Consider the following 20,311-nt stretch of genomic DNA (forward strand, 5'->3'; position numbering starts at 1 on the left):
ATAGGTGTTGACAGCTTGAATTATGACGTAAGAATTGCTGCGTTCAAAATAACTCTGCGATGAAGGGTCATTAAAATGTTATAAACTCTTCTTCACATGAAAGTACTTTTTGACTTGCTGTTTTCGAAAAAAGAATAAATTTTTGTTTTGCTTTTTTTGCCGTCACGTCTGTTCTGTGCAATATCCTCAGGAAAAATCAAGGAAAAATCCAATGGGAGAGCCTTGCTAAATAAAAAACAAATACTCATTTCAACACTGTGTACCACGTATAAATTGTATTCCAGGCAAGCTACAAATTACAGTAGTAAATTACAGTAATTATATTATTAGCAGAAATGATTAGGTATGCTTTATTAATTTATTATCTGCTTTTTCGGAAGGAATGAAATAATTCGAACGTGAACGCGACTAAGCTTCTGTTATTTATTCCATTCGGTCTATCGTTCTCTCGCTCGTTTGCTATTGCGGTTTGCCGCACACGTGCCGAGATTTTGTGATATTTTCTACTCAAGTAATTTACTTTACAACATTTCCAGAACCACGGCAACCTTCGTTCACTGAAGACTGTTTATAAACAACTAGAACAACAGCAGTAGATTCCAGCTGTGAGTATAATCATTAATTATTTTGACACTGGGGTGGGGCAAATGTCTCCGAAGAAAAACCGCCACGTGTCCTATTTTTTATTTTTTTCATAATCCCGACTGTCGGGACTGCTATTTATCCAGCTATAAAAACTTATTGGGAATATGTTCTCTAAATCATTTTCTACCAGCGGCAGATCGTACTGGAGTTTCAGCTTTTGAAGCTGCATTTGTTTTTCATGATCGATTTTTAGCTGCCGGTTTTTTTTTGCATTTGCCGCAGTACGATATACCACTGTTGCGTTAGTTTTGACTGATTGCTTGGACTTGAGCTCTTGATTTCCACCTCATTCTATGCTAGGTTCCGAACATTTGTCGCTGTGCGTGATTTCGTCTGGTTTTCTTTTGTAGATACTGTTAAACAATATAACCTTATCATGTAGCTGTTATGACCTCATTAGCCTGCCCACTTAAAGATGCATTTGTATGGCGTTAAAATAGTGACATACCATGGTGGTTTGTGACTATTTGAGTCCTATACAAGTTCAACAATTCAAGTTTATTTACACACAAATAAATTATGGTTATCAAACAAATTGGGTAACCTCGCAGCTGTACAAACATTACTTTTCTTGTGAGAACAAGGACTTCAAGTGCTGTACCTTAACACCCTGTACTATTTTTATAAGTATTCTAGCAAATAAAATAATTATATTCTATTCTATTCAAATACATTTTTATCTGAGTATTGAAAAGCAGCCTTGAGGGTAGGTGTAAAAATTTACTTGTGTAACCATTTATTTATTTTTTTGACCAATATTATTTTTATTTATTCTTTCAGTTATCTTGTTATCAACCATGCTGATAAGATATAATTGTAATTTTTTAAATATATTTTTATGTAGGTATCTTGTTGGTTGGTGCACATGTACCTGCCAAGTGCATACCTATTTAAACCTATGCTGGAACATTAAAAATATAGGTGCAGTTAATGTATGACCTGTAATTGTCAACCTGAAATGAATGGCAATAATGGAGACATTATAATTTATGCCTTTATGGCAAAAAATCAGGTTGTGCATTATTGTTGTAGGGTGAGCATCTAAAATAACTGCACTTTTGTACTTTGTCATTTTACAGCTGTAAACTGCTGCACAATATTGACAAATGTGTTGTGATCTGCTGCTTTTGTGGCTGACTATACATTACGAATCGTTAAATACTAAAGTATTATTATATTAAACTGTATATTACTGTTCTTAAAAATTTTGAGGACTTAGTACACTTTTTGGTGGTGTGTATTGACTTAGGATAACTGTGAGAGGTATTTGAGTGATATGGACCTGTTCAATGGTGCAGTGAATTTAGAAGTGTTTGATGAATGTGGCCATCTCTTTAGGTAACTTATTTATTTGTGGTGGCCGAAACTGTTTTTGAATGTGGTCAAGTCTTTAAGTTTTTTTTAACATTTAGATTTTTTTTTTTTTTAATAACGATCATACTTTGGCTTTGAGCACTTGGCTGGAAGTTTCAAACTTTTAGAGAGGCCCGGGGGCGAATTTATTCAGTTTTTTTTTATTCTGACGAGTAAACACTAGTAAACCACTATTCATCTATATTTGTTAACTATAATCAGGCAATCAGTAAAATATCAAAATCACAAATGGCTCACATTTTATTTGGACTCCACTCCTTTGTTGCTCCAAGGCCTCTAAATCCGGCCCTGATAATAGTATGAGATGAGTTGTAGGGCTAAGAAGGCTAGAAATACGATTTTTAGCGACACATTATTGCCTCAGCATATTGATAAAATGTAAAGCTGTATATCCTCAAGCTAGGTATTTTTGTTTATTCCTTTTTAATCCATGCCCCATTTGCATGTAAATAGTAGGTATTAGGTATATAATTATATGGAGTCATTGTTTTCCTGTAGCCCATTATCTGATTTTTGTTTTTCCAATAAAAAATAATGAATGCTAACAGCATGTAGTTTTGAATAAGCAAACTGCTCTGAAAGAGGAGTCAGTTTTATATCCACTAACCCTTCCGGAAGCTTGATAACAGTTCTCTGACTACCTACAAACCTTTGGCCTGCTGTTTTCCTTATTGCGTTTACAATGTGTCTACCCTGTGGACCAAGATGTATAGAATGTGTTGATTATGGTATTTCTCACCTATGTACAAAGCCTCATACTATGAAATGACTGATTTATGATTAAAAACACCAGAACATGCATGTTTTTTTTATATTAATCTAATCAACTTATTTTGCATCTTTTGCTAAATATGTGTGGATTAAAAACAATTTCCTTTCAGAATTTAAAAAAATATCAAATTAAGAAAAAGAATGATAACACTGTTTTACTGTGCATAGTAAATTATCTTTTAAATAGTAATAGATGCCACTAATGTCTTTGACAAATCAACTTCTTCTTGTAAGTTCCCAAGTTAACAGAAATTATAAAACCATGTTGGATTTATTTGTATCAGTAAATATAAGGACATACATCTAGTTTTATGGTGTTTTTTTGTCTGTTGCCTCTTTATTTTGACCATGAGGACGGACATGGTACAAATAATGATTTAAAAACACAAGAGAATTCTTTGCATTGCCTATATATGCTGGGTCCACATCATCCAGTATAGGATTTGGCTTGTTAGCTCCAAATTAGCATGCCTTTGTGCTGTTACTGAGCATGTGTAGCAGAGCCATTATGAATATAGAAGGGGGTATACAGAAATGAGGTGAAATAAGAGTAAAATCACTGCTAATTTCAAATTAGTAATTGTAAAGTTCAGTGGTGGCTCCAAATGCATGTAACACAAATGATAAGATAAATAACTAAACACAACTAGTGAGGGGATTCCTGGGCAAGTCAATTGTTCTGCCAGTAGCTTGTTGTTTTTCCGCACTACTCTGTGTGCTTCATGTAGACTTGACACACTGATGGATGTGGTATTATAATATTTATAATATGTAGAGTTAATAACTACCCTTCAACTTAATTAGGTAGTTATTTTACGAAATTTTATAAATAGAATATGAAAATAGTCAAACTATTTGCTGCTAGAATATGACTGAAATGTGTTTATGGTATCAATTTAAAACTGTAGTTTGAATAACAATGCAAGTACAGAGAACAAAATAGCAGTCAACCATTAACTTTTATTTAATAATTAAATTGAAAAAACTTGAAGAAACTTGGTTAAAGTGAAAATCGCGCAAGTTTAAAACAACGAGTTAGACAACTGGATAGCCTAGTCTAGTAGTTAACGAACTTGACTACAAAGCTTGAGGTCCTGGGTTCTCTGGTCTGGCCAGATATTTGTGTAAACAATATAAATGTTTGTTCTTGAGCCTTGGATGTTAAATATGTATTTAAGTATATATTTATCTATATAAATACGTTTATCCGTTGTCTGTACCCATAGTACAAGCTTACCTTTGCTTACTTAGGGACTAGGTCAATTAGTATTAATTCCCATATGATATTTATTAGATATTTTATTTTAATTGTCCGCAGTCTTAAAGCAGTGTTAATGGCAATGGTGTCAGAAGTGAAGGTGAACGGCGCGGAGCCCGAGGCGCCGGTGGAGCTGCCGCCCGCGCTGGCGGAGCGCCCCGCGGGCCTGCCGCCCGGCAAGTACTCGCTCGTCGGCTGGGACATGGATACCACTGGCCGGCGGCTCATCGACGAGGTGTGTAACCCACTCGTATACCAACACACCATAATGGCTACGTATGCACTTTGCAGCTAACCGCGCGGTTATACAAGTTATACTTTGAACAGAGACGGCGCTCTGAAACCTTGTATTTATCTAGACTACCACTACCATTCGATTTTAATAAGGTGTCAATCGATTCGTTATTATGCTCCGGGTGACGTAGGATATCTTTTTATATAAAAAAATATATTGGTCTGATTTTACATAAAAAAACTGAGTGATAAAACTGATAAAAAAACTGACATCAGTTCCCACTGTCCAGTTGCAGTCTCATCACATAATAAAGATGAGCACTACAGCACTAGGCAAGTCTTTAAAGATCTACAATTCTACAATACAATACAATAACTCTTTGGTGAACATCAACACATAGTAAGTAGTTAGTAAAGAAAAAACAGGTATAATAGGTAGATTTTCCAAGGTAAGCAATAGGCATCTACTTCTAAATTATAAAAATGTATGCACATACATAAGATATTAAATTTTATATCAATATGGGCCCGATTGCATAACAAAGTACAAGCTAATATTATTAGCGATTTTGTATTGAAATTCACTAATACTATTAGCTTGTACTTTATTATGCAATTGGGCCATGATTTTAAACGATTTTATTAGTTAATTGTATTAGCAATCATAAATCAATAATTAATCAGGTCAAAGTAATCGAAATTTTATTATCAAGAGTTATTTTAGAATCATTAAGCTTGATAGAATATTAATGATGAAAAATATGTATATATTTTTGACAAACTTGTTATAAGTCTTACTTTGTATTGTAGACATGACTCTTTCAGACTGTGTTATGTTGGCGATTACACAGTAGGTATACACAAAGGCAATGAAACTACAGAATGTGGTGAAATAGGGGATAAATCTTCTGAATATCATTTAATAATATTGTAAATCTGTTTAAAAAAAATATACCTCATTGAGTTTCTTGCCGGAGTCTTCTCAACAGAGGTTTTTCCGAACCGGTGGTAGATTTTTTTTTGACATTCATAAGTGCTTGTTTTAGCCTAAATTGATTAAAGATATTTTGACTTTGAGTAGTCCTTAGAATCTTGAGTTTTTTAATACTTCAATTCATAAAGCTTAAGGCAATAAATTTTGGTGATTCAAATAAGTCTTAAGATAAGAAATGTTTTTGATAAGGTTACTGACTGATTGGAAGCATAAGTAATCAATTATTATATGCTTCTATCCAGAGTGCAAACAATGGTTGTTGCCCGGTGTAACATATTTTGAAACAATTAGTTGATAAGAAAACCTCGGAAATGTTTGTTGTCGTCTAAACATTAATGTCTAAACAACATGATAAGGAATAACTTAATATTTAATTTATACCAAGATTTTATAGTAAGTTAATGGCGCTAAGTAATAAAGTACTTAGTCGCAGTTTATGACAAATGATAATTACCTTAGAATTAATCTTAGAACGCAATATATAGGTTAGGGTACTGTACCGTTTTTGCCAAACTTAAAACCTAAAAGTGGCTCCGAAGCGGTAATGTTTCGTGTGCTCTGCCTACCCCATTTGGGAATACAACAGGCGTGATATTTGTGTGTTGTCTGTGTGTAATCTTAGAACCCGTGACTATATTATCTAACAATCACATTCACCATTTATTTCTACCTTCATACTATTTAAGTACTGTTTGATGGACATAAAAAAATTAAAAAAATAGTAGGCAAGATGCTCTTATGATGCTGCATCAAAGGTTGCGAACGCCCAACGCCGCTATTGGCGTTAAGAGAAAATGTATATTTTAGAAAGTTTGCTATACATATATCTGATAACATCTTATTCGTTACCCCCAGCTTTGGAATCAGTACTCTACCAGATTATGACATCGTCATTAGGTCATGTGTTACTTGAAATAAATGAATATTATTATGATTATATAATATATATACACATGACAATAAATGATTATGATTATTATTATTATTATAATGACGTGCAGTGAGGGTAGGCAGCGGCTGGTAGCTACCCCATGGCAGTGCTATACTTCGTTTTTTTTAGCAGTAGAACGACGACGCCACTTGCACTGACCCAATTCCAAAGGGTTCTATGCGAGTGCTCGTAAATGGTTGGCTTGGTAACACGTATGTTTTTGTCGCAGATCTGTCAGATAGCCGCGTACACGCCGCAGCAGTCGTACTCGCAGTACATCATGCCGTACGGTGACCTGAACCCCGGCGCGCGCCGCCGACACAACGTGCGCGTCGTCACCGTCGGACGGTACCGCATGCTCAAGGACACCAATACTCACAAGGTACGTACCGTTACGCCCCCGCCGTAACGCACGTTTTCATCGGTAACAAAAATTAGGGAATTAAGAAGAAAAAATGTGATGCATGCATACGGGAAATGTACCTAAGTATAATTAGTTGAAAAGTTCGCGTCAGCCAGCATGCGAAAATCCGTTTTGGGCCAACTGTGTTTCTGTCAAAGAAGATAGCGCCCAGAATATTTAATAAATTAGTATCTTAGTATCTAAAGTATTCAGTTCAGGAGCATTGAAATAGCATTATTTCTGAGTAAATAAGGAATATTACATGTTACATGGTTTTAATTGATATGTTTATCATGCATGTTTCAGCAAATAAATTGCTGATTACTGCTGATAATCCATGTACGCATATTCCTGTTTCCTTCCTGAATAATTCATTAGAATATTCTTTTTCCTTTCTATGGTTCTGTTTAATTTTATATCACAATAAAAGTAAGAAAAAAATACTAGGAGCATGGCTGCATGGTACAAGTAGATTTAACAAAATCGTGCAAAAATTTTCTAATGTAATTAATTATTGAGACAGTAAATAGGGAAATACATACGGAATAGCTCGTTAGATTCGAGATTGCGGCCACCCGTATTTCGTCTTAAAATACGCTGACGCAGCGTATACTCTTTGAAGTGCCTGTGCGTCACGTTTATCTTACATGCTGGTCGCCCCGTGATATAGTATGAGCAGTGGTGCTTTACGTTAAAATAAAATAGACAAAATGTTAGTTCGAAAGTCTTTAGGCCGAGGACTTTACGCAAGCAGGCAGCAGAACGACGAGCTGTTTTGTTCCTTGGATGGCTGAGACGCCCGACGCATTGTAGTTACCTGCCAGCACATGCAATTAACAAAGAAAATGTCACTGCGTCCAATTTCGGCCTTAGGGCTTCCGCTAACTCATCACGCCCTCGGGTCCACGGCTTGTCTTGGCGCGGCGCTGTGTGAGCCGAGCCTAAGCCGAGGCGTGCACCCGCGCGAGTTAGCGGAGGCCCTTAAAAGTTAATTTACCACCCTACCTTACGCCTGCGGCTTTGCCCCTGTGGAAAGAATCTCCTATTCATCCCACTAATATTATAAATACGAAAGTTTGTAAGTCTGTTTCTTTGTTAGTTCATCACGTCGAAACCGCTGAACCGATTTAGATGAAATTCCGTATCTAAATTCTACTGCAGTCGCGGGTAACGGCTAGTTTTATAATAAAGCCCATCTAAAAATGTTTGTATAATATCTATTCTTCATCAGATATTGAAAACGAAGTCGGAGATATCAGCGCTGACGGACTTCCTGGACTGGCTGGAGAAAGAGAAGGGCGACGGTAGCGTCATCCTTGTCTACCACGAGCCGCGCCGCCTCAGCCCCACTATGCTGCTCGAGGCTCTCACCAGGTAACTGCATAAAAATAACTACAATACAGAATTAATAGATTGTTACTGAACCAGTGACTGCAACATCTCCGGCCTCATCTGCACTTACCATCGTGAGATAGGTCAATTGCTGGTATGTTTAAAAAAAAATAGAGCTTGAATCTCAAGACTCTAGTTAAAGATGACACTACCAACCTAACAAAGACGCGAGAATCTTGTTCCATTTCTAATAGATGGTTACCCAGGGATTCGGATTGATTCTGTGCGTTAGATTAGTGAACACAATCACAACCGGACAGATTTTTATCTTATTTCTCAATAATGTTGTAAAATCTAACACATTATTAAATAATACTTCTTGGCTGTAAGGGAAGTGCGACGGCAGTGAGAGTAAGACTACTTTTTCACCAAAGATGTGCGAGGTTGCGCGGCGAGGACTGTTTGTCATGAACAAATCAGAAACGTTTCATTAACCTATCCTCGCTGCGCTAAGTAAGGACAGGGAAATGAAGCGTATCTATTGGTTCATGACAAACGCATTCCTTACAACCTATGATTCCATACTAATATTATAAACGCAAAAGTGTGTGTGTTTGTATGTTTGTCCGTCTTCACTTCACGTCGAAGCGGAGCGACGGATCGACGTGATTTTTTTGGCATAGAGATGGTTTATGGACCAGAGAGTGACATATGCTACTTTACTTTTTATCCCGGAAAATGCCAAAGGCGATAACCGAATTCCACGCGAGTGAAGCCGCGGGCGAATGCTAGTAAATAATAAGTCAGGAATTATAACTGCATTAGAAAAATGGCCTTGCGTGTCCTAGTAGGCGGGGCTTAAAAACGCATCATTTGTCGTGCATCTGACATTGCATCAAGCGCGCCAACCAATCCCTGCTTTGTTTCTGGCACGTCTATTTGCAAGCTCGAAAATGTTTTGTATTTGAATCGTAAGTCGTTTTGGATTAAAGTATGACCACTTATTCTGTTTAATTTGTTCTCGAGTTACGCTTCCCCACTTATTATTTATTCGTAGCTCACAACGCATTCTCACACGTTTCTAAGTCGAAATATTAATATAATTATAAAATTAGGCTTATGAATGCAAGCACTTATGAATGTCAATAAATCTACCACCACCGTGGTGGTGGTGAGTCCTTTCGGCATCACACTACAGCGCTACGTCTCTAATTTTTCTCTTATGTTTTTACGTGTTTTTGTTGTGATGTAGTGTGTTTTTTTATGTCAATAAATGTTGTGAGTTTGAGTTTGAAATGCAGTTTAAATCACCAAAACGCATCTCCCTTGCTAGCAATGATTGTGCTACGTTAGAAACAGCGAACTAAACTGAATCAATACCACCATCTCCTTAGATACAAGCTCCTCGACCGGTTCAAGTCGATAGTGGCTGGCTTCGCGGACAGCTACGCGCTCGCCGCTGACAAGTGCAAGGCCACGGTGAAGTCTGTGTCGCTGCGCGTGCTGGCGCGGGTCCTGCTGGACGCGGACTCTTTGGCGGTTGATAGCGCCCTGGATCGCGCCGCTGCCGCCTACAGGATCGTCGAACACTTGGCACAGGGTGAGTCCTAACGGAGAGTCTAAGAGCCTTATTCATAAAAAGTTAGCCTCCTTGAAGGCTCCTTGAAGGCCCGATGCTAAAAAACATGATTCATAAACGTCTGTTAGCGCTAATCAGTCGATCAAGGCTCGGCTAAAGTTAGAGGACCGTAGACCCTCCTTTATCTCCCTGCTAAGTCACAAAATAGCCGCCACAAGTTTGAACAGCTGACTTTGACAAGAGCAAAAAACCATACCGAAAATATTTTTAGTGAAGGGAGGGTTACGCAAAGATTAAAAAAAAACCAGGAAAATTTATTTTCAGGAATTTGTATTTAAAAATCCTTTTAATTAGGTATTTATTACTGCTACTTTACTAACAATAAATATGGAAAAAAATTAAATTTTGCACTTTGCACTTAGGTACAACATAAACATGCGGATCGGAAATGGCGGGAAAACAAACATCTCGCTTTTTCTTTTTTTTCCTGCTAATTTGCTGTCACAATTTTTTTTTTAATTATCGATGAGGCCATTTTTTGTCTTTGATTTGTCAAGATGGCCAACATAACGCGTCTAAACAACTAGCAGACTGCTGGCAAGCGTTTATGAATCATACTTCTTGACAACCGTCTAACAAGCTTAATCAGTCTGCTAAGTAACAGACCGATCAAACCTCAATTAAGGATTTTTTATGAATAAGGCTGTAAGTGCCTACGCTGGTAACAGGGCCGGATTTAGAGCTCTGGAGGCCTTGGGGCTACTAAGGAGTGGAGCTTCTCTCTTGCTCCCTTTCTTGCTCGCTCGGCTTCCGGCGGCGCACTCTCACTCACGCGCTAAATGTAAATATTTTCAAAATTGCATGTAGAAATAACAATCTTGCCCAGTTTATGGTAATCAAAAAGCACAAGACTTTACCACTTTGATATTTTAGTAGCGTAGTAGTGACGTTTTCAACAAACTTCAAACAGTGAGGATGCTCTCTATCAGATTGTATTTTTGTCTTTGTTGTCTCTGAACTCAGACTTCATTGAACTCATTTGAAAAAATATTTTTTGTTTGTTACAGATAAACTTTTCAAATGATCTCGCATTCAATTTAAAGATAAACTTCTTGAAAGTTTTTTTATTTGTTAAAATTATAATGATTACTTGAGCAGGTGAGCAGCAGGAGGTGGGCGCGGGCGGCGAGGGCGCGGCGGCCTCTAAGGACATGGTCGAGACTGCGCGCTCCTGGGCGCGACCCGTCGCCACCGAGCTGGCCGCGCTCGCTAACCTCAAGCAGCTGCTGGAGAGGTAACGATACCGTCTGTACCGTAAGGCCGCACTTAGTGGCTGCGCGCCCCCAGCCCCCCAGGCCACCAGGCGCTTCTACCCTGGAATTGACCCAATGCACGCATATGAGCTCACGGGGTCCGTGTTCATAGCCGTCCACACGATCCGTGTAAACTGCGTCTATTAGCGTCGATCCTAAATTGGAGCACCCTTTGGCATGCTCGTCAAATCTCCCCGCACTGAGCGGCCCGTTTGGAAGCTCGCTCTCTTTCTGGTCAGAAGCAAAAGCCTTCAATAGGAGTACAGTCGGAAAATTAATCTTAAATGTAATTGTTCGCAGACAGAACACGTTCCGGCCAGTGTTCGCGCCGCTGTTGCGGTCGGCGCGGCCCGAGAGGAAGCGCGTCACGCAGCTGCGGCGGCTGCTGGCCGACGCCGGGCTGCTCTACTCGCAGCTGCAGGACGCCTGGACCAACCACAAGCTGGAAGGTACGCCCCCACTGCGTGCTCTGTACACACTGCGGCCGCGCGCCCCGAGGAAGCGCGTCACGCAGCTGCGGCGGCTGCTGGCCGACGCCGGGCTGCTCTACTCGCAGCTGCAGGACGCCTGGACCAACCACAAGCTGGAAGGTACGCCCCCACTGCGTGCTCTGTACACACTGCGGCCGCGCGCCCCGAGGGAAGCGCGTCACGCAGCTGCGGCGGCTGCTGGCCGACGCCGGGCTGCTCTACTCGCAGCTGCAGGACGCCTGGACCAACCACAAGCTGGAAGGTACGCCCCCACTGCGTGCTCTGTACACACTGCGGCCGCGCGCCCCGAGGGAAGCGCGTCACGCAGCTGCGGCGGCTGCTGGCCGACGCCGGGCTGCTCTACTCGCAGCTGCAGGACGCCTGGACCAACCACAAGCTGGAAGGTACGCCCCCACTGCGTGCTCTGTACACACTGCGGCCGCGCGCCCCGAGGGAAGCGCGTCACGCAGCTGCGGCGGCTGCTGGCCGACGCCGGGCTGCTCTACTCGCAGCTGCAGGACACCTGGACCAACCACAAGCTGGAAGGTACGCCCCCACTGCGTGCTCTGTACACACTGCGGCGCGCGCCCGAGGGAAGCGCGTCACGCAGCTGCGGCGGCTGCTGGCCGACGCCGGGCTGCTCTACTCGCAGCTGCAGGACGCCTGGACCAACCACAAGCTGGAAGGTACGCCCCACTGCGTGCTCTGTACACACTGCGCCGCGCGCCCCGAGGGAAGCGCGTCACGCAGCTGCGGCGGCTGCTGGCCGACGCCGGGCTGCTCTACTCGCAGCTGCAGGACGCCTGGACCAACCACAAGCTGGAAGGTACGCCCCCACTGCGTGCTCTGTACACACTGCGGCCGCGCGCCCCGAGGGAAGCGCGTCACGCAGCTGCGGCGGCTGCTGGCCGACGCCGGGCTGCTCTACTCGCAGCTGCAGGACGCCTGGACCAACCACAAGCTGGAAGGTACGCCCCCACTGCGTGCTCTGTACACACTGCGGCCGCGCGCCCCGAGGGAAGCGCGTCACGCAGCTGCGGCGGCTGCTGGCCGACGCCGGGCTGCTCTACTCGCAGCTGCAGGACGCCTGGACCAACCACAAGCTGGAAGGTACGCCCCCACTGCGTGCTCTGTACACACTGCGGCGTCACGCCAATATGCGGCAATACCATTAGAGTGGGGGGAAGCCTTTTTGAAATATGTACGAGTATGAACAATATGAATATGTCTAAATCAGATTTTTATTTATTGAATGGAAAGTCTCTTCGCGCAGAGTAAGGCTGCGTTTCAGTCCGAGACGTGCGAAGATTGTGTTGCGAGGAATATGTTTTTCATCAACAAATAGAAACTCTTCATTTACCTCGCCTCGCTCCGCTCAGCTGTTTCCACCAGAGCGGTGCTGTGCGAGGATAGGTAAATGAACCAATTCTCCGATGAAAACACAGCCTAAACGTTTCCAAAAATTTGTCTGTAGCGAACCAAGGTAATATTTATTACTATAGTTTTCATTATAGCACTTATAATACGGTGGTAGAAAACGCTTCGCGGCGTTACCCTGTATATCAATATGGACAATATTCCGACGGTTCCAGACGTACTATATTGTTCTCAGGTCTAGAGAAGCAAATGGCAGCACTCTCGGTGTCAGCGAAGGAGGAGGACATCAAGGAGCTCATCGACATCTTCGACTGCCACTTCGACCCTGCAAAGGAACCCAAGGGACCCAAACCTCGCACACCTCGCAACAGAATTAGGGTATGTCAACATATTTACATAAAAATCCTAAATTTATTACATAGGTATAACCTAACTTAACCTTATTAACTTTGAAAAGTTGAAAACCTCAGTCATTTCAAAGTTTAATGTCTCAAAAACGATTGAAAGCTACGATGCCACAGACAGACGACAGGCATTGACGTTTAACTTAAGAGTATAAAAAAAAACCGTTTATTTCTGACCATGAGATCCATATTATGTTAGTTATAAAGGTACTTGCATACTTATAACACTCCTCTTTTTGCGTCGGGAGTTCACAAATTACAGTTCCACAGAAAATATATGATATGACGACCGAATAGTCCAATTTTTTTTTATTCGACTGGATGGCGAACGAGCAAGTGGGTCTCCTGATGGTAAGAGATCACTACCGTCCACAGACACCTGCAACACCAGGGGGATTGCTGATGCGTTGCCAACCTAGAGGCCTAAGATGGGATACCTCAAGTGCCAGTAATTTCAACGGTTGTCTTACTCTCCACGCCAAAACACAACAGTGCAAATGCAAGCAGGATTACGAGCAAAATGGTGGTAGCAATCCGGGCAGACCTTGCACAAGGTTCTACCACCTGCAATCCAATGCAGTGGTTGACTAGAAATCTTGAGGTATTCCGGCTTTGATCCTCAAGATGTTTTTCAAATTAATCTGGAATAAAATAGTTGACTCTCTTTGACTGAACACAACACAAATTGGTAAGGATAATGTAGATAAGGTACCAATATATTTTTAACAAAACTTTATTGGAATTGCAGGCAACATCAACAGGCGAGACGGGCGAAGCGGGCGAGCCAGAGGGCAGCACCAGTGAGTCCCAGAACAGTTCCCCGCAGAACTCGCCCAACAAGACAAATGGTTAGTCATCCATCGTACCTAACGATCTAATACTCTTCCTTCCAGTGCCACTCCATTACTGAAGGTTGGCAGTCAGTTCCCAAGTTCCTTTTTTTTATCAAGTGCCAATCTTGGACAGTTACTCAATGGTCTTAATCCATCCACTCCCTAATATTACGGAGCCAAGACATCTTATATCTACCTGGTTTCCGCATGTTCAAAATATTTTTTCCGCGACTGTCGCGCGCGTTATGTTCCGAATATTATTCCGGTGTATAAAGATCACATTGCCTGACATTGCGTCAGAACGAGAGTTGTGGAGGTCAAGAGGGGAGGCTTTTGCCCAGCAGTGGGACACTATACAGGCTACTTAAAAAAAAAAAAAGATCAAGTGGTTGTAGTGTTCGATATGTTTGTCTTTTACAAGCACTTTAACCCTTTTTCCAGGCCCCGCTAATTTAGCTACGCTATTGCAAAATGAATCATAGTGTGAGGGATTAATTTAAAGACGAATAGTATTTTTGACGACTCCAATTGATTATGTACCATATAATAAATGTAGCATAGTCGAATCGAATATTTGCGTACATTTATGTGGTCGCTATACGCAGTATGCCTGGAAAACTGTTAAAAGCTAAATGAAATGACTGCCCTGTTTGTTGTTGTTTTTCATTTGTCTCAAATTTTGCAAGTTAATTTTAATCTACCTCCAGTGATTTGATTGACTTGAAATTTGGCATGCATAAGTCGTATGTAGGTTGGATGACAACGCAAGTTTAGTTTACAGAAAGTAAAGTCAGCAAAAAGCTTTTGTTAAAAAATTTTAACATATTTTTTTTTCCACAAGACCTGCCGGTGGGGATTCCAGTCAGAAGCCCCTGGTGGCGGAAGCGGTCGCGGCCAACTAACGCCGCGCGCTTTGCTACCACATTACTATCGTTTAGTATCGTAACAGAGCCATAGGGATGTGACAAAAACATTTATTCGTATTATACATTTAGGTTTAAGTCTTGGAATTGAACGAAATTTATTTTGCATGCATCGGTGAACGAATTCACACAATATATTTTTTATTTTTGTTTCCCGTTCGACAGTTTTGGTTTCGACCTTCACGCATGAAGTTCTTATATTATAAATAGATGTTATAACGTGTAGATGAGTGCCTTAGCAACTCAGTGTATTAAGATATAACTTTTTGTATATCCACAAATATTTGTGTACACGACAGCGCGGCGCTTCTGGCGCGGATTATACTATTTTAATATCACAGTTTTATGGGGGCTTTGAGGAAGCGATATGTTTAATTGGGGCTAGGAGCATTAAGAAGTACAATTTGTCGTACTCTTTTATTTATTCAAATGTTACTTCTTATTTATAGAATTTCGTGCAATCACAGGAACGGATGGACTGATTTTACATCCAGTTAAAAAAAAGTTTTATTTATTGTTTTTTTTTGTTTCTACGCATTGTAAGTTTTTAGGCTGAATATTGCATTGGCGCTCTCCCGACGGTCCGCGGTCGGCGTTTCAAATTTTGTTTGCCATAAATAGAAGTTTCACTATGGATATGTTTGGGTTTCCATCCAGTGAAGCTACGTAATGCAGTGTGTACCTATTAACTTACCTCTAATTTAGTTAGTTTTAACATAGACTGTACATATTATTTAATTTCTTATTTTGTTCAGATCTCTAATAAATATGTAAGTCTAACTTGTCGTTTTATTCGTTCCAGTCGTAAATCCATCACTGCTGCCATTCTTAGCCAGCAGGGCTCAGTTTCATGTAATCTGATAAAGCAGCGCTGCGTGCTTATGTGATTCGAATTCAAATTCAAATAATTTATTTAGTAAATAGGCCGCATTGGGCACTTTTACGTCATTTAACCACGAGCGCTTTCGGAATGACCATCATTGCCAAGAAGAATGCGCCGCAAGAACCGTGACGCGTTGGGAGGACATTTGGCCGGGCCCTTAGCCGCTAATTATTTAAATTCTAACGTATAAAATAGTGGACATTATATAAATTAGACCTGCCACATAATTTTTTGATGTCAATATTATTAAATTTGATGTTAATTTATGGTTGCTTCAGTCATAATGTCCGTATACTAATGTATAAAAATAGAGGTGCCAATATTAAATTAGTCTGTTAATTTTTTTTTCTAGATGCAACAGATAGTATAATAACATTTTTAGGCATAATTAAAAAATTTAGTTGCTATATTATAATCGTCATGCTGATTTAATAAAACGTAGCGTGTAAAGTTTAGTCGCTTGAAAAGTATTTATTAGGCGCTTAAAATGGTATTGTCTTGGGTCGTCCCATTCGTTTTTAGTCAAGTTCTTAATTCGTCTCATTCTGATTTCGTCATCCATTCTTCATTCGTCAGTTTCGGTGGTAGTCTTTGGTCATATTCGTTGTTTGTCTTTTTCTTATTCCGGGCCATTCTGCTATTAGTCTTCATATTTTTTGGTCATGATCGGTGTTAGTATATCTCTTTTTTAGTCTCATTCGTTATTCGTCCTATCGTCTTTGGTCTTATTCTAAGTTCGTGTTTTTCTTATTTGTCCTCTTTAGAAATTGATATCATTCTTTATAGGACACATTCACTATTTGTCCCGTTTGATATTCGCAATTTGACTTATTTTCTTTCAGGCGACTAGAATCACGAAAATCACGAAAAGATAAATTACAAAAGTTATGAAGTAGGTATAAAATTGTCTACTATACTTAGTACTTAGGGGGTTCCTCTCCTTTGTACGAGCAAATTCGGCTCCTAGGTAAATAGTGATCTGGGGTTCTAGACAAAACGCTTCAATATCCGTTGTCGAAATTTGTTACTTATCGACAAAATGTATGAAAGTGACATAAGCGTTCGCCGCATTTTTCGAACTATTGTGACAGGCTCAAAGTCCGCCTGCAAAAAGAGGGGTGTTATAAGTTTGACCGTAATATGTGTCTGTCTGTCTAACTAAAGCGGGAATTGAGACGAAAACCGAACAAGACGAATTATGAATGGACCTAAAAACTAAAGTGACTTACTGCTAATGGGACAACGTTCGTTACGTGTCGAAAAAAAATGTGACTAGTAACGAATGAGACTAAAAAAAAAAAGACTAACACCAAACATGTCAAAAGAAGAGACGAACATCGAATGAACCTGAATAAGAACAAGACAAACAACAACTATGACCCAAGACGACAATGAGTAAGAGCGAAAGTGACGAATGAAGAATGGATGACGAAAGCAGAATGAGACGAATTAAGAACTTGACAAAAAACGAATGGGACGACCCAAGACGATACCCTTAAAATTTGTCGCTGATTTATAAATTCAGAAGACAAATAATTAAATTTGAAGCCAAAGATTACAGGTTTAAGAAGCTGCGTTAATTACAACCCTTAAATTATATAAATAAAAAATGTTGTTTTTTGAAAAATATATTTTATGAGTCCAGTTTTTGTGTCCACCCTTCTGCTAGATGTTCCCTCACTGCTGCGTCTAATATAGCCTTGAAAAAAAAAATTAATTAAAAAATTTCAAAAAATAATAATTAAGAACTAACTGGAAAAAGATAAAAGTATTTTACCTGAATATCCTTACAACCTTGCATGGCTCTGCTAAAGACTAGGTCAAAGTAGTCCATGTGCAGTCTATGGGACATCTCCAGTAATGCTATGCTTCCTGTAACAAAAACAACCAGTGAGCGTGGAAGCTACCAGAACAGAAGTACCTGGGTAATGTGCTGATCCATATAGTGGTAAGATAACACTGGCGCATAACGATTTTGCTGCTATCGCGCAACGTATCGCTGCGAGTGAGCTGCGTGCTGCGTATAGATAGCGCCGAAAATGCCTTATTATTATTGTACGAGTGTAGTGTACAATATGTCGTTTTTGGCTCTATACTGCGCTCGCAGCGATGTCGTTGCGCGTTAAAATCGCTGCGCGTCCGCCACTTTCAAACTCGCCCACAAATCACCAGTGCGATAAGGCTCTAGGGATAAGCAGTAGCAGCTAGTGAGGCACAGGTACCAGGCCACTCACCAATAGTGGGCATGGCGGCGACGGTGAGGCAGACGCCGCCGGCGGCCTCCTCGACGTGGCCCACGTCCACCAGCGGCTGCGGCTCCGCGCCGCGCCACGCCATGCTGGCCGAGCTGGCCACGAGCACGCCGCGCGTCGGGATGCCTGCGTTGATCAGAGCTAGTGACGCCGCGTTCACGCTGGCGCAGAATGCTCCGCCGTCCGCCTGCAAATCGAAGTTTAATACAATATAAGGGCCTCCGCTAACACGTGCGGGCGCGGCGTGCTTGTTTCGTGTCATATTTATTTACTTATTCTGTGATGTCATGTAATAGACAGCAGCACTGCGTGGGTGGGTCTCTGCTCTATATATTGAACCCTTTAAACGGCACGCCGCGCCAAGCCAAGCTGTGCGCCCGCGCTAGTTAGCGAAGGCCCTAAGGACGATTTGTTATGTAGAGTTCAATATTGATTATTGGATCACCAAAGGTTTATTACTCTTGCTTTGCTGTCCGCCCGTCTGTCTGTCACAGGGTTATATGTTGATAGCCATAAAAGACGGATAGCTGAAATGTTCACTAATAAATTATGCAACCCCTTTTACTTGAACTAAAATAATTTCCTTGCTCACCCGCGACCTTACGATAGCTAAGCTTATGCAAAATATGCGTGTTCATGCAGTTCCTCCACCTCCACACTGTAAGAACACACACAAATCACACAAACCCATCTATCACCACCACCACACTACACTGACGCGTTTCGAACTCAACCAGAGCTCATCTTCAGAGTGACACAACCGTACACCATTAGATGATGCTGGTATTATGGCATCTGTGTGTGTGTGTGTGTAAAGGAACTAGATCGGGTGTATACAAGCTCACTTGTAATGACTGCAGTAAAGTATATGTTGGTCAGACAGGTCGCAGTTTTAATACTAGGTTTAAAGAGCATGTTTCGGCATATAGGAATGAGCATCCTGATAAGTCGAATTTTGCCAAACATTTGTTGGAACTAAATCATTCTTTATCGGACTCAGATTCGTATGAAGTGTTACATTATTGTGGCAAGGGGTTTCGTCTCGATGTTTTAGAATGCATGGAGATAATTAGATACAACAGTATGGGGTCTATTATTAATGAGCAGGTAAATTTAGTTTCATCTCCCTTGCTACGGCTTGGATCTAATTCAGCAATGGTAGTTAATAAAACATGCCTTGACAGTAAATAAATAAAAATCAAGGGTAGTTTTGAAGGACGGTTAAAAAATTTATTAATATTTTGTGGGTAGTTTTGTTTTGTTTCATAAAACGTATGTGGATATATTCTCCAAAAGTTATCCTTGATTTTGGCATTGACAAGGATAGCCCAGCGGCCAACAACATATTTAATAAAAAAATAGGAAAATGGCAGGATTGGCTACACATCTTCACAGATGCCTCTAAAATAGATCCCAATGGCTTTGTAGGTTCAGCAGTATGGATTCCCAAATACCAAATTGCTTTGACTCAAAAAGGCCCAGCCCAGTCATCTGTTTTCACTGGGGAATCCATCGCAATATTGGAGGCTATTAAATTCTCGGAATCACACAGCGTTCCTAAAATCTTAATTTTTCTGATGCTAAAAGCTGTCTCAAGCAATAGTAGGAAATCATTTTAAAATGAAACTAAACTCCCAATCATTTTGAAAATTAAAGAGGTCTAAACCGAGTGAAAAAAAGGACTAGAAGTTACTCTTGTATGGATTCCGGGCCATTGTGGCATAGTGGGAAATGAAAAGAGCGGACATGTGGGCAAAAGAGGCCATCACAATTGGTTGTCAGGATTATAAGACTATCTTACCATCGGACCTAATGATGTCCACTCGAATGATTAAGGTCTCCTGGCAGAACATGTGGAACCTCTCCAGACACAGAAAGGCCGACACTACGGGAACATTCAAACCATTAATTCCGCGTAAACCTTGGTTTTTATCACTCCGCTCTGCTAGTAATGGGTCACTTCTACTATCTGTCGACTCCGTCTAGGTCATGTCTGCACTCCGGTGTTTTTATCAAAAATTAGAGTACGGGATAACTCTCTATGCGAATGCGGTCTTGATGAGGGTACCCTGGATCACATTTTTTTCAATTGTGGTAAACATACTTATTCCCTGTATGATGCATTTGCCGAAGGATGTTCCGCGCCCTATGAATTTTCTGACACTTCTTTCTATACTAGATTCTCCTCTTTAAAAAATATGATAAAATTTATACAGTGCCACAACATTAAATGTAGCAACTGCAGCATGCTTAATATTATATATTTCATACTCCTCTTCACTTTATCCTTTTTATGTTAGCATGCTTAACAGTCTGCCATTCCCCTCCGCTAAAA

At 40.8% G+C, this 20,311-nt stretch overlaps 2 protein-coding genes across 2 annotated transcripts in view; one reads left to right on the forward strand and one right to left on the reverse strand.

The window, feature by feature from the left end:
* The first annotated feature begins 427 nt into the window (after positions 1 to 427).
* LOC141440505 (maternal protein exuperantia-like) lies at positions 428 to 15,621 on the forward strand. Its single transcript, XM_074105030.1, has 10 exons — positions 428 to 605; positions 4,109 to 4,283; positions 6,437 to 6,589; positions 7,842 to 7,984; positions 9,337 to 9,542; positions 10,680 to 10,815; positions 11,135 to 11,283; positions 12,917 to 13,059; positions 13,834 to 13,933; positions 14,760 to 15,621. The coding sequence occupies exons 2-10, from the start codon at positions 4,125 to 4,127 to the stop codon at positions 14,873 to 14,875; spliced, it is 1,305 nt and encodes a 434-aa protein (XP_073961131.1). The 5' UTR covers positions 428 to 605; positions 4,109 to 4,124; the 3' UTR covers positions 14,876 to 15,621.
* A 1,431-nt stretch (positions 15,622 to 17,052) lies between these two features.
* LOC141440188 (exosome complex component RRP41-like) overlaps positions 17,053 to 20,311 on the reverse strand; it is a 3,395-nt gene continuing 136 nt past the window's right edge. Inside the window, exons 2-4 of the mRNA XM_074104651.1 lie at positions 17,959 to 18,163; positions 17,502 to 17,596; positions 17,053 to 17,423 (exon numbers count right to left, since the gene is read on the reverse strand). Of these exons, the coding sequence (XP_073960752.1) occupies positions 17,358 to 17,423; positions 17,502 to 17,596; positions 17,959 to 18,163 (366 nt within the window). The 3' untranslated portion in view covers positions 17,053 to 17,357. The remainder of the gene's footprint in view (positions 17,424 to 17,501; positions 17,597 to 17,958; positions 18,164 to 20,311) is intronic.

Source organism: Choristoneura fumiferana, chromosome 22 (genome assembly GCF_025370935.1).
Source record: "Choristoneura fumiferana chromosome 22, NRCan_CFum_1, whole genome shotgun sequence".
Taxonomy (NCBI): Eukaryota; Metazoa; Arthropoda; class Insecta; order Lepidoptera; family Tortricidae; genus Choristoneura; species Choristoneura fumiferana.

Bases quoted from the DNA above. Each gene is read 5' to 3' on its own strand.
- LOC141440505 (XM_074105030.1), top strand. From the start codon at position 4,125: ATGGCAATGGTGTCAGAAGTGAAGGTGAACGGCGCGGAGCCCGAGGCG. The intron at 11,284-12,916 runs GTACGCCCCCAC...TATTGTTCTCAG, and splicing joins GACCAACCACAAGCTGGAAG to GTCTAGAGAAGCAAATGGCA. The intron at 13,060-13,833 runs GTATGTCAACAT...TTGGAATTGCAG, and splicing joins CACCTCGCAACAGAATTAGG to GCAACATCAACAGGCGAGAC.